Source organism: Callorhinus ursinus, unplaced genomic scaffold, assembly GCF_003265705.2.
Source record: "Callorhinus ursinus isolate GAN/ISIS: 27379988/994484 unplaced genomic scaffold, GSC_fseal_2.0 scaffold1032, whole genome shotgun sequence".
NCBI lineage: Eukaryota > Metazoa > Chordata > Mammalia > Carnivora > Otariidae > Callorhinus > Callorhinus ursinus.
Window position 1 is genome coordinate 1 of NW_027398087.1, and position 13,946 is coordinate 13,946.

Below are 13,946 nucleotides of genomic sequence, written 5' to 3' on the forward strand. Positions count from 1 at the left end.
TCCAGGGTGGCATTGATCCGTGTCACCATCCAGTTGAACATCTTCTCGTACACTGCCTTGGCCAGTGCCCCGATGGAGTAGTACACCTGCTGTACGCTCTGCCCCTTGGTGACGTATTCGTTGCCCACTTTCACCCGAGGGTGGCACAGCCCCTTGAGCAGGTCAGCTGAGTTCAGCCCCATGAGGTAGGCAGACTTGTCGGCATCTGGTGGAGAAGGAAAGAAGTAAGCAAGCACTTTCGGCAGACCCTCTTTCCCTGCTCCAGGGCCAGAGCCTTTCTGAAGCATCGGGTCCATCCGCTTTCACTTAAGAGTTGCACATCCAGGCCTGGAAGGGCACGAGGCTTGCCAGGGGGCACGTAGCCAGTGTGCAGAATCAGGTTGGAGCCCAGGCCTCCTCGTCTGTCCAGAACCTCCCACCACCCAGCAGTTCCTGTCGTCTCTGTCTTTAACATCTGCTCGGTGTCCCTGGTCCAGGCCCTTGACCAGCATTGTTATGAGCACATTCCCATGTCTCCAAGGCAGGGACTGTGTCTGACAGAGATGTGCGCTGCTCCCTGCCTCCTTTGCTCCCATCCCAGGATCTGATCCAGGACTGGGCCTGTTCCACTCTTAATCTATGTGGTGAACAACTTGAAATCAAGGTTCCTAACAGCATGTTACCCCTCCCACCCTAACTCTCCACCTGTGCCATCCAACATACGATCTCTATTTAGAGAAAATGTATTTGATTCAATTTCAAGAGTTTTGTGATAGCTGATGACATCCTGTCATGAAACCCAGGCTTGGCATTTTGATCTGGATAGACACAGAAGGGGTCCTTGAAGGTAGGCTAAGAGGAATGTTCTTGGGCATTTGTCTAGCTAGCCCTGTTCACACCTTGACATTTCCTTCTCAACAAATTCTTACAACAGCCCCAGAGTGAGCTAGAAAGGACTGTTGTTCCATTTCACTAAGGAGGAAACTGAGGCCCAGGGAGGTATGCGACATATTAATGCCAAGCTATATCCTGACCCCTGGCCCTTACCTCCCAAACAGAACATGGCACAGGGCTTGAAAGGGGCTCATCCAAGGGCTGGGCATGCTCCACATACACGCTGCGTTAATGATCAGGATGTGCAGAGCTCTAGAGTCTGTGCTTTCCTGAGCTTGGGTGAGTCTTGGGCCCAGGAGGAGACATCCTGAACTCACTTCTGGTCAGTGCAGCTGGGGTTGAAGATTTGGCAGGATTGTAGGGGGCTCCCTGTCTGCCCATCTCTCACACATCCTTGCCCCTCCCTGGTTCTCACCCCATCCATCTACCCCACAGGCCTCAGGTCGTCAAGAACCAGCCTGTCTGGGGACAGTGGGTGGCCTCTGACAAGGATCTAACAAGGAGAAAGCCTAGAGGTAGGGCTGGATAGTGTGAGGGCCCTGCCCCTGGGAAGAGGTACTGCCCACTGCCCACGTGCTTGTCATACTTCTGGTTTCCTCCCACTTTTGCTGTCATGGTCCTAATAACCTTAATAAAACTAGGTTGTCAGCCTAGCTCTTCAAGAATTGTTGAAAAGCACCACTTTTGGACATAGAACAGGAGACCCTGCTCCCAGTGGACTATGTCCTCATGACAGGTGAACACCCAGCACCTCAGGCCTTTTCAGCACCTGCCCGCACCTTCGGTGCCATCTGGCTCGGCCTGCTCCTCCCGCTGCTTCTGCTTGAACTTCATGTTCCCGTAGTGCATGATGGCGCCTGTTAGCTTGTAGACTCCAGCTTTCTCCTCAGGAGTGAAGCCCAACACGTCAAAGGCGCTCTAGGACAGAGCAAGAGAGGCAAAGAGGGTGGTTGGATTTGGTGGCGCAGGAACCCTCAGGAGCTCTCATGCTGCCTCCTCACTCACATCTGTGGCCATGAGCTCCTCGGAGTCATCGATGGAGGCCACGGACACCTCTCCCTGAGACACGAAGGCGTAGTCGTAGGGGTTGTTGGTGACCAGCAACATGTCTGTCCAGGCAAGGAGCAGGGAAGGGGACGGGCAGGGAGGGGTTGGGAGAAGGGCACGGTGGGGGTGGGGCAGGGACAATGGAAGAGAGGACCAGGAGCAGGGAGAGAGGAGGAGAGTCAGCAAGGACCATGCAGAGAATCCAAAAGACATGAAAAAGTAGGCAGGGGACTGGGGAGGGAAGACAGTGGGAGAATGACACCTGGGAGCAGGGGAGGCACAAGGAGGAGAAGGGGAAAACCAACCAGGAGGAGGAGAAGAAATATGACAAAGAAAGAGTGGGAAGAGAGGCGAGAGGAGTTGCAGGCAGATCTGAGTTGGGGAAGGAAGAGAAGACCTAAGCAGACTGAAGGAGGAGAGAGGTGAACAGGGGCAGGTGAGCAGGAGGAGGACACCCAACCCGCCTGGGGAGGGCAATGGGGGCACTGAGGCATTAGGCAGGCTCACCCAGCAGCTCTGGCTTCTTGTTGGACAGGATCTGGTAGAAGATGTGGTAATTCCTCTCAGCCTTCAGCTGGAAGATCACCCGGGACTTCTCCAGGAGATCTGAAGTGAGGAGAAGGGAGGAAGGCAGGTAAGGACGGGGAGAGAGTTGGTCCAGCAAAAGGGTGGAGATTAGGGGAGAAATGCTCTTATAGCAAAATGGACAGAGCCAGGGGAAGAGGAAAGATGGAGAGGGAATGTTGAGATAGGGTGGCCCAGCTGGGAAAGAACACAGAGGCGGAAGACACAGAGGGGTGTGCAGGGCTCCCTGCCATACTCACAGGTCTCTATGTCTGCAGAAGCCAACTTTCCAGTGGCTCCAAAGTGGATCCTGATGAATTTCCCCTGGGGGTGGATGGGACAAAGAGTCAGGGAACTGGCCAGAAGGGACAGAATGGAGATCTTGGACCTCAACACAATCCAGAAAGCCCTGGGTAGTTCTGGAAATGTTAATGACCTATTTGGTGTCCCAGTTTAGTTTCAGTAAAACAGGGGAAAGCATGCTTATCTCCATATTACTAAGTATCTCTGAGCAGAAACAACAACACGGGAATGAACACAGATACAATGCCTCCCGTTTGTACCTCTGATATGATCTCAATCCTTTCAGTAACCTGCAAGGTAAATATTGCTACCTCTGTTTCATAGATAAAGGAACTGGGACTTAGAGAGGTGTGGGGACTTGCTGGGCGGGTGGGATGCTGGAGAATTGGCTCCAGTACCTATGCTCTCTTCCCACTTCCAAGAGTTCTGGAAAGAGTTCTGGAAGAGTTCCGGAAAAAGTCATTTGGAAAATCTAGAATGTGACACATCAGCTCCATTACTTGGCTATGGAATAGCTATGGTGACTCTGGGTCTCTTTTCTTGAATTCTCCGACCTCAGGGAGCCAGGCTGAGTCAGGAGGGTTTGAGTGTATGTGTGTATGTGTGTGTGTGTGCACACGCACAGGCTGGTGCGCCGCATGCTTGTTGATATCCCAAAGCCAAACACAGGATGATCAACTGGGTGTAGTGACTGTTGACAAAACAGCACCCCCCCTTTTCTTGTCGAGACCAAATGAGGCCAGTGGGCAGCTGTCAAAGGCACTCACGAAGCGGGAGGAGTTGTCGTTCCGGACGGTCTTGGCGTTGCCGAAGGCCTCCAGGGCGGGGTTGGCCTGGATGATCTGGTCCTCCAGGGTGCCCTGTAAAAGCAGCAGAACCCCGAGGGTTTATCTTCTGTCCATCTCCAGCAGTAGGGAGGACAGGGGCTGCTCTGGTCCTGGGGAATGGGGGTGGGGCTGGATGGACTGCAGGTGGGTCTGTGGCTCCGAAGGGCCATATACAGACACCAGAGTGTGTATCTCCTGCCAGGAAGGTCTTTTTTTTTTTTTTAATATTTTATTTATTTATTCATGAGAGAAAAGAAAGAGGCAGAGGCAGAGGGAGAAGCAGGCTCCCTACAGAGCAGGGAGCCTGATGTGGACTTGATCCCAGGACCCTGGGATCATGACCTGAGCTGAAGGCAGATGCTTAACCGACTGAGCCACCCAGGCACCCGCCAGGAAGATCTTGAGCACTGGCCTCGGTAGTGCTGTCCCCACTGTTCCTCAGGGCAAGGCTAGGGATCACCTGGGTCAGCCTGCCCCCAGGTCCCCTCTGCTGAGCCTGTGGCCCACCCCGTACCTTGTTTGTACTGGCATTGTCCTTCTTGCCACGGTCACCTATGGCCGCGATGCTGGCAAAGTACTGGATGACACGTTTTGTGTTCACAGTCTTCCCTGCACCAGATTCTCCACTTGAGGCAAGAGGGACCCATCAGAATCCAAGATTTCCCCTAAGCTCCATTTGGAGTTCAGCCCACTGCACCCTCCTCCCTCAGAATCCTGGCCTTCTAACCTCCTGCACCAGGACCCAGGGCCCTGCAGAATTTGCATATCATTGTAGGTCACCTGACATCCCTCCTGAGAGCCCAGCTCCCCGCACTCCTTGCAATCACAACCTTAAACCTTTCCTCCCCTCTGCACCCCCAGGAATCAGCCTGGGTCTCTGCCAAATCCCTAGGTGGGTGGATGGCATTTGCTCACGTGATGAGGATGGACTGGTTCTCCCGATCTGGAAGAGAAAAGAGGAGAGGCAACAGGGTCAAGTCCACCGGTACGGGGCTGAGGGGGTGGGTCACAGGTCAGGGCTGCCAGACTCACCTGTCAGCATGTACTGATAGGCGTTGTCAGAGATGGAGAAGATGTGGGGCGGCGCCTCGCTCCTCTTCTTGCCCCTGTAGGCGGCCACCACCTCGGCGTTGTACACAGGCAGCCACTTATAGGGATTGACGGTGACACAGAAGAGGCCCGAGTAGGTCTGGAGCAGGAGAGAGGGCAGGCATGAGGGGCTGGAGGGGGAAGCCTGGGGCAGGTGGTGACAGGCAGGGGAGTCCCTGGTCACCCCCACTGGCTCCTCTCTTCCTGCAGCTGACCAGGGGTAGGAAGGGGGCAGAGGGGAGCTGGGCCCCTTGGGAGAGTTCTGACCCCTCGCCTTGAGAGAGTTGCCCTGGCCTACTTTAGCCTCCATCCAGGACTGGCTTCCTGCCACATGCACTCACGTAGATCATCCAGGCGGCGTAGCGCTCCTTGAGGTTGAAGAGTACGGCGGGCTCGTGCAGGAAGGTCAGCATGGCCATGTCCTCGATCTTGTCAAACTTGGGCGGGTTCTGCTGCAACACCTGGTCCTCCTTCACGGTCACCGTCTGGGGTGGGTGCATAGACAGGGATGACCACACTCCCACCTTGCCAGTCGGCGCTCACCAGCCTCGCCCACCTACCTCCTCCCAGAACATGGGCCACTACCTGGCCTCGCTCCCCCAACTCTTCTTTGACCAGTGCCCAAGCCCTGCCCCGTGGCTCCCCCATAGTGCTCTCCCCAGACAACTTACTGCTCACTGTCCCTTCCTGCTAGGGTCTCTGTGTCTTGCCAGTGCCCAAGGCTTGTGCGCATGAGCAGCACCTTTCTGTCCCTGCTTCAAGCATCTAGGGGCAAACTTGGCGGGGCTGGCAGCTCTCCAGTCTGTGCACACACCTTACCCTGACTCCTGGGGGCATTGCTTGTGGGCATCAGTTGCTCAGGGCAAACCGTGCCCTGCTGGAAAACAACTCACCTACCAACCCTACACTCCCCATTGGTCACCATCAGTGTGGTTCGATTGGTACCAGTCAGTTCGCCATGCCCTGATGTGATCAGACCCTGCAGGTAGGTATTCTGGTATTGTTTTTGACGTAGCAGAAGCTAGGCTAGAATAGTTAAACGGTTTTCCAGCTTGGTAGATAGCCAGTAGCAGAGCCGGGATCAGAGTCAAAGCCCCCAGCAGATCGTGGCCTGTCGTTGCACACCTCGTTGGGACCCAACATTCAGTTGGTATGTGTGAAGGCAGACAGTTGTGAGCTGCTGCTAGTGACCAGTGGCAGTTCTCACGGCTTGCGTGAGGAAGCAGGTACTGTGGACTTCTGAGGGCTAGTCACCAGCCCCGGGACTGAGCGTTCAGCTCAAGAGTTCCTGCTTTTTGCGTTCATCTGGGTCTAAGAGTTTGCTCTTGGTTTGAGTGAGGTGGATTTGGGGGAGTTGGTCCATGGAGGAAACTGAGGCACAGAGAGACGGGACACACATTCAAGAGGGAACTTTACTTGACGCGGTGTCTGTGTCTTCTTTATCTCCAGGACCCTGCTGAGGCAGATCCCAGGGGAGGTCCCCCCACCCTTGCCCCAGCTCCATATCTGGCAAAGGGCACACATCCCTGGTGTGGTGCCCTGTTACACCCGCTCAGGTCCATTTGAGAAACGTCAGAGTTCTCACCGAAGAGCTGGGTTCCTCGAGGGGGCATGTCCTGCACTCCTGCTGACTTTGGCTCTTCTCCAGAGCCTTCAGCTCCCACTGCAAGTGCCCCCCCCAATGCAACCCCCACCAAACCTTCTCTCCCTTTCCCTGGCACTATGCCCCACACACCTTGCCATTCTCTGTTTCAGCAGTGACCTTGCCCCCTTCCCGGGACAAGATCTTGGCCTTCACAAACTCCTCCTTGTCATCGGGCACGAAGCATTCAGTGCGGATGTCGAAGGGCCGGGTCTGGGCCTCCAGACGCTCCTTCTCTGACTTGCGGAGGTACTGGGCTGCCGCCCCAAAATCGGCCATCTGCGCATCAGTCATTTTAGTGCTTCCCCGTGCCTGCGACAGGAGGGCCCAAGCCTCGGTGGGTGGCACCTACTCCTGGCCACACCTCCTCACCACCTGGCGCTGTGTTCTTCCCTCCCACTGAGAAGATCCGGGCCTGGGTCCTGTCCTCCCCAAGCTTCAGGTTCTACTTCCTTTGCCCTCTGACTGAAGGAGCTGAAGGAGCCTCTCTAAGGGTCTGCACGGGGAGGTGCTGAGCTGCCTGGAGGAGAGACAGGGGGCCCTGGTCCAGCAACCTGGCTCCCAGGAGAAAATTGGGCGTGGTTCTCACCTGGTTATCTCTTCACAGAGAATCCTGAAGATTCTGAACCATGGGTGGAGCCACAGAGACGCAGGTAGGCAGAGGGAAGACCAGACAAGGAGAGAGAACAGTGGAGAAGGGCCATTGGGGAGAAGTGAGCCAGGTGGATCGACCCAAAGAGCCGGATGAGCAGGACAGACCAAATGGGGAATTTGGGAGAGAGAAGATGCAGAGAGTCAGCGAAGAAAGGATGCAGAGTTAGTGAAAGCGCCAGGGGCGGAGGTGGGATCAGAGTAATTTAGAGAGAGGTGAGGCTATTAGAACACGCAGCCAGGAAGGAAGGGCAAGGGGACAGACAAAGAAGTACCACAGTGACGGGTATTGACAAAGACCAGGCGACAAAATCAAGCCAGACAAAGAGCAGAAAGCCATCCGAGGTGGGAGGAGGATGGAGACAGAGCATGGAGGATACAGAAAGTAGGGGACAGCAGAGGCAGGGAAAGAAAGGCAGATCAGAGGAGAGAAGTTTCTGGTTTTTCCCTGGGAACCTCCCCGCTATCAGTGGGAACTTCCTGGGGTTGGAGCAAGGCAGTTCTAGCAGCACCCTTGGGCCTCAGACCACCCTGCACCCCATTCTCCAAGAAGGCAGAGTCCCCCAAGGTGGGGGCTCTGGGGACTGGCCAAAGAGTCTCCCAAACTCCCTCTTACCTTGTTCAGAGGAGTGTCTGTCTGTCCTCGGGAGCAATCTCCTTTATACCCTGCTGCCCCCACCCCCTGCCTAAATTTGGAGTCCTTCCGGAGGGACCCTCCCTCCCAGCTCCTCCTCCCTTGATCCCTTGGCTCTGGAGGTGACAGGAGGACAGCAGGGCCTCTAGATTTGCCCATGAAAGGTCTGTCACCCTAGCCCCTCTGGCTCCAGGGCCTTTTTTTAGTCCTTGGGCACATTCCTTCCCTCCAAAGAACTGATGTATGGCAGATAGCAGGAAGACAGGACCTTCTCGCACAAACGCCCGTGCCCGCCAGGCCCTTACCTTTGTTATTTTTAACCTGAAGGGTGAGCTGAGCACACTGGGCAAGAGTCACCTTCTCCTACAGGTCAGATGCTGTCCCCTGCACCCCAACCATGGGTTCCCCACCCTTCTACCCGTTTCTACCCTGGCCTGTCCTCACACAGCCCCAGGCTGGGAGCATCTGCCTACCCTCTCTGACCTGAAGTCCCACAGTGTTAGGGGCTGGGAGCTGGAGCCGGGATGTCCAACAACGGGAATCTACTGCCCAGCTCCATGACTCCCTTTGTTAGAAAAAAAGAAGATGTTGGGCGCCTGAGTGGCTCAGTCGTTAAGCGTCTGCCTTCGGCTCAGGTCATGATCCCAGGGTCCTGGGATCGAGCCCCGCATCGGGCTTCCTGCTCCGCGGGAAGCCTGCTTCTCCCTCTCCCACTCCCCCTGCTTGTGTTCCTGCTCTCGCTGTGTCTCTCTCTGTCAAATAAATAAATAAAATATTTTAAAAAAAAAGAAAAAAGAAGATGTCTGTGTTACCCTCTCTCTGCACAAATGCAGTGCTTGGTTTCCTTCTGTTCCCCAAATCTCCAGGCAGGTATCCTCCTGAGGACTTGAGGCTGTGCTGCTTTGGGGACACATCTGGAGCCCTTGGCCCCTCCCGCGATGCTCCCGATGAAGTGGCCACCATCTGTCCTCTCAAAGGAGAGGGAATTCTCCCAGGCCACCACAGCAGATTTGCACTCAGACCCACAGTCCTGTACCCTCCCCTATCGACCTGCCAAACGCACGTCCATGTGCATTCTTAGCCCCACACATGCAGATCGTTCACACTTACACACTTACGATCACAGATTTTCCCACTTGCTGTTAGGCACACTGATACGCACATTTGCACACCCACTTTCACACACAGAAGTTTTACCCTCCGCTAATCCTGGTGTGGGACGGGGAGGGGGTGGGGAAAGGCAGGAGGCATTAATCCTGGCCCGAGGGAGGAGGGGTGGGGGTGGGGGGCTGCTCCCTTCCCGGCTGCCAGAAGGTGCAGGTGCTGCTGAGGCTGGCTGGGGCGCCTGGCAGGCCCAGGGATTTACACCAGCTGGGCCCCAAGCTCTGCGTTCCATGGGGTGGGGCGGGGGGCTCTGCAGTCCGTCTCCCCCTCCTCAGGTAGAACTCTGGTGTCCTCTCCCAACCTTCCTGGGGCTCATACTCACATGCCCTTCTTTGCAGACGTCCCCGAGTGCCCCAGGCCCTCAAGGCCCCCCTCCCTGGCCTCCAGCGATGCCACCTCTCAGAAGCAGTAGGTGTCGGGTCTTCAGCAGGCCGTGCCTGGTATGACTAAGTGGACATTGTGTTCAGGAAACAAAGCCAGACTCCCCTGCTCTGGCTTTTCCACACACCCTCACATGCAGGAACACTCTCCCAGCTCCCCCCTCCCACCCCATCCACTGTCACCTCTCAATATAGCTCTAGAGTGTGGAGGGGGGTAGGACAGACAAGGGTCAGTTCCTCCGGGTAGGAGAGGTTTCCATTAAACATGTGGCTTCTCCCCCGAGGTCCCCAACTCCCTAGGACCCTCCACTGCCCCATTACTAGACTCAGGAACACACATCTGTTCCAGGGGACTTGTACCCTATACCCAGTGTCCTTGCGGGGGGGAACCTGCGTCAACCCCACATCCACATCTCCTTCAGGTACATACACCAAAGTGTTACCCCCCAAGGGATGTCCCCAGCTCTAGGTCACTTGAGGCCCTGGTGTACAAGCTGGGGGGTTAGCCCAGTGCGTCAGTGCCCGGTTCCCATTGCCCTGGGGAGGTGATAAGGGGCTGAGAACACCAGGTCAGGCTGGGTTAGGTCTAGCCGACAGAGACCAGGCTTTGTCCTCAGGGAACCCTGTGTTGTGAGCAGGCCAGACTCAGTAGAGGTGGAACAGCGGGTGAGGGGTGGGCAGGCCATTCCCACTGTCTCTCTCCAGTGGAAGGAGGAAGAGGGAAGAGGTTAATTCCAGGGCTCAGCCTCCTTCTCTGGTCCATCTCCCCCCAACTTCCCCCCCATAGGTCCCCTCCTCTCCGCCAGCTTTCACATCCATCCCTGCGCTCTGTCCTCCCTCAGCTGCCTCCCACAGCAGTATCTCATTGTGCTGCAAGTTCTGGAGCGTGAGGGCATGGGATGGAGACTCCTGTCACAGGTGAGGGGACACCAGGTCGCCACCCTGTGCCTGGCTCCCGGGATCTCTGTCTCTGGCTGACCTCCCTTTCCCTCTGCCCGGTTCCCTGTCTCAAAGTTGGGCCTGGCCTCCGAGTCTCCCTGGAGCCAGGTTTCTGCCCATCCTGGGGGCTGATATGCCGACATTTCCACGAGTCTCTGCTTGCTCTCAGCCCTACCTCCGCTCACCCTCCGCCTGTCTCATCTCTGCCTCTGCGTCTTGCTCCAGGGTCTCTGTCCGCCCCTCTCTAACGTCACTACTCCTGGCCTTGCCGATTTTCCTCATATCTGAAGGTGACCCAGGATTTCTTCCCTTGCCCGGTAGCATCCCCCTCAGCTCCTGCGGCATCCTCTCTCCAAAGTTCACCCTGCCTTTCTGCTCCGCCACCCATCAGCCCTCTCCTCTCGCCCGTGGCCGGGCTCCACCATGCCCCCCACCTCTCTCCTCTGCTCCCGCAGTCAGCTTGTGTTCTCAGGGCTCTCCTGCCTCTCCCTTTCCTCTGCTGACTTCTTCATTGCTCCCCAAGTCCTTCCTAGGAAGAGAAGTGGTCCTGGGGTGGGAAGGTGGAGGCGGCCGTGAGGACAAGGATGAGAGCCCATGGATCTTTCTGAGGCCTCCTCACTGCTTGTATCTTCTCTCTCTCTTGGTTCCCCTGGACCCCTGGCCCCCAGTTTCTTGAGCCCTGCCCCCCCCACTACCACCCTCTTCAGTTATCCCCCCTCTCCGCGCCGCCCCTTCCTCCTATTCTCTGATTCTTCCTAGGGTGAGCCCTCTCCCTGGCTGCTCAGAGCGGGGCTGAGGAGGAGCCTGGCTGGAGCGGCTGTGTGGTTGGCTGCGGGAGATTCGGTCCAGGGCTGAGCCAGGCCTTCTGGGGTTCCCAGTGGGTGGCTGACAGCCCCATGCCTCGCGAGAACCTGCCGCCTATGGCTCACAGTGCCAGGCCTTCCCTCAGCAACCCAGGTGTGGCCGTGACTCCAGGGGGCTGGGCTTGTTTCGTTGGGAGGAGGCTTGCTCCTTTCTCCACTTGCCAGCCCTCTGCCACCGCCACCGTACCCAGCCCGCGCCCCCCACCTCCCGCCAGAGGCCTGTTCACACAGGACTCTCCTCTCCACAGTCCCTCATCTGCCTGCCTCCCCTCCAGATGGCCAGCCATAAATGGGCCAAAGATGCCTCATCTTCCAGCAAGCCCAGATGAGGAGGGTCTTGGGAAAGGAAGTCACAGCAGGAAGGGGTGAAGGAGAAGAAAGGAGCGCTGTGGACAGAGAGGGACCTAAGGGGGATCTGAAGACGGTGGGCTGAGGGTACAGTTCTGGCTGTGGTGGGGTGGGGGCCCTGGCCTCGGGGTGGTTGGAGACAGTGGTGGCTGTGTCTACAAGGGTAAAATGGACTGCAGTCACAAGTCCCTGTGCCCTCTCAGACACCTGCCATTACCCCACACCTCAGAGGGCATCCCTATACTTAAACCTCTCCCGGCGGCCCTCTCCCAGCAGCCCTCAGTGGTGCTGTCGGTGGTGGGGGTCGTGTCGGTCAGCGTTAAGTCCACAGCAGATGGGCTCCGCATGCTCTAAGCAAGCCTTAAGGGTTTTTCTAAATTTTGAACCCTGAGGGGCGGGTCTCTGGACCAGGGAGAGGGCTGAGAGGACAGGTATCACCTGCTGAGGAGGAGGAGACGAAGGGGACCATCTGGGCCAGTGCTGCCCCAAGGATGCTCAGAGCCTCCAGGCTCTCCAGGAAGGCCTCCTTGGGCTGTCTGTGAAGCGGCCCCTCCTCCCTTGAGCCACCCCCCCACCCCATGTTCATGTCCCTGTGGCTGGCGGGCAGTGAAGAAGAGTCTGGAGGCCGGATCTTGGCTTCAAGGAAAATAACTTTATTCTGCTTCCTCCAAAGGGGCTGCTATAGAGGCCCTGGAACTGGGGCTTCATCAGCACCCTCAGGATGGGGCCGATCAAGACGATGTGGCAAAACTACTCTTCATTCAAGCCCTTTTGAAAGGAAACAAAGTCCAAATTAACTCTGGGAAGGTGGGTGTTGGGCAGGGACGGGCACAGAAAACAAAGGGGAGATGGGGCACCCAATGGGGTGGGGGACCGCTCTGGGCCTGAGGGAGGCCCCCCTGGTGGTGAGAGATGTGTCCTAGGGGTCGGTGTGGAGGGGTGAGGGCCCTGAGGTCGGCCAGAGGGAAGCTGCCTGAGTGAGGGCAAGGGGGTCCTCTAGGCTGTCCACTTTAGGGCTGTGTTACTAGGCTATAGGCCAAAACTAGGTGGAAGATGAGAGAAGACCAGCAGTTGGGGGGAACTGGGACATAGTGGGTGTATACAAATTGGGGTCTTCTAAGGTTGCTGACCACATTAGGGCTGGGAATCACAAAGTCATTGAAAGTTAGAGCTGGAAGAATCTTAGAAGTCACGGATGACTGCATTACCTGGCCCTTTGGGCCTCCAGGGTTCAGTTGTGGGGGGGTGAATGAAGAGGAGGCATCCCTGGCATGAGTGGGCTCGGTCTGAGGGGCACTGATGTTGGCGGATGTGCTGACACGGGGCGACTAGTGAGGCCCAGGGAAGGGACCCACCTTGGTGCCGATGTCGCGGCTCTTGGCCCGCAGCTTGTTGACCTGGGACTCGGCGATGTCCGCGCGCTCCTCCGCCTCATCCAGCTCGTGCTGCACCTTGCGGAACTTGGACAGGTTGGTGTTGGCCTGCTCCTCCTGTGGGGGTTCGGGGACGGGGAGGCTGAGGTGAGAGGAGGCCAGAGGTTCTCTCAGCCTCCCAGCCGGGGGCAGGGCGCAGCTCCCCGGGGTCTCTCCTCCAGGCCCAGGCCCTAGCAGGGCCACTCACCGCCTCCTCGGCCTGGCGCTTGTAGGCCTTGACCTTCAGCTGCAACTTGTCCACCAGGTCCTGCAGCCGCAGCAGGTTCTTTCTGTCCTCCTCCGTCTGGGGGGCGGGGTGGTTAGGAGTGAGGAGGGCATGGTCATGGGAGGCAGCCTGTCCCCTCCCCCCGCTTGTTGACTTTACCTGGAATGTAATATCTTCACCCACTTCTTTCTGATCCTTAACAAACTCTTGCACTCGCCTTATAATTTTTTTTTTACCATCAAAAACTATTAATATTTTTAATGTTTTGTTTCAGGAAAGAGTCTAGGGAGCTGATGGAATCCCGAAATTCTGCACAAAACCATGCGTGTGCACTGTTCCAGGGAGGAGGCCCTTAAGGGTCCTGGGGCCCCATGGAGGATAAGCACTCCTGTCCTAGAAGCCAGCACGCACTGGCAGTAACGCTGGGACAGCATACTGAGCTTTCCCGGGATACAGGAAAATGACAGAGACTTGATCTAAGGACATGTGTGTCTCGAGATGGTAACTTTCTGGATTGGAACAGAAGCAAAATCTAATTAGGAGTCTGATTCTAGAAAACAAACCAAAAAGTTCTGAGATGTGTTGAATGACTTCGGGGTAGTTTTTGGTGTATTTTGGTGGTCATGGCACCCAGCCAGAGCTTGGTGGCATACTTGCTTTCTGGGAATCTGTGCTGGGTGAGCTCTGTCTGGAGCTTTGGGTGTTGTCCCCAGGGGACAGGTAGAGGGTGAGCTTGGAGGCAGAGCTCCCAGGCCAAGAGGCTCAGAGGTTGACCTCTAGCCAGGGGACAGTCAGGGGAGAACAGGGCTCGGCAGAGTGGAAACGGGGCAGCCGGGGGCCGCACTCCCACTCCTCGCCCTGGGGGAGGCTAAGAGAGAACATTTCATTCCTGTTGGTAGTATCACCCTGGCTTCAGGCGGTGGTGCAGGGGATCCAGCCCAGAGCAGCCACCATGCCCGCACCTGGTAGGTCAGCTCCTTGATG

At 56.7% G+C, this 13,946-nt stretch overlaps 2 protein-coding genes across 2 annotated transcripts; both read right to left on the minus strand.

Annotated features, from left to right (window-relative positions):
* Positions 1 to 5: 5 nt before the first annotated feature.
* On the minus strand, positions 6 to 7,670 carry LOC112819127 (myosin-6; the record flags this gene model as incomplete). Its single annotated transcript, XM_025866158.2, has 13 exons — positions 7,613 to 7,670; positions 6,935 to 6,967; positions 6,439 to 6,657; positions 5,045 to 5,188; positions 4,647 to 4,803; positions 4,530 to 4,557; positions 4,129 to 4,240; positions 3,555 to 3,647; positions 2,745 to 2,808; positions 2,428 to 2,526; positions 1,879 to 1,982; positions 1,653 to 1,791; positions 6 to 205 (listed from the first exon to the last, which is right to left on the minus strand). Coding segments are annotated over exons 3-13 (1,341 nt in total), but the record flags the coding sequence as incomplete, so codon positions are not given.
* Positions 7,671 to 11,956: 4,286 nt separating this feature from the next.
* On the minus strand, positions 11,957 to 13,942 carry LOC112819125 (paramyosin; the record flags this gene model as incomplete). The annotated part of the gene is made up of 4 exons (XM_025866157.1): positions 11,957 to 12,092; positions 12,680 to 12,814; positions 12,945 to 13,040; positions 13,925 to 13,942. Coding segments are annotated over 4 exons (267 nt in total), but the record flags the coding sequence as incomplete, so codon positions are not given.
* Between the last annotated feature and the right edge of the window lie 4 nt (positions 13,943 to 13,946).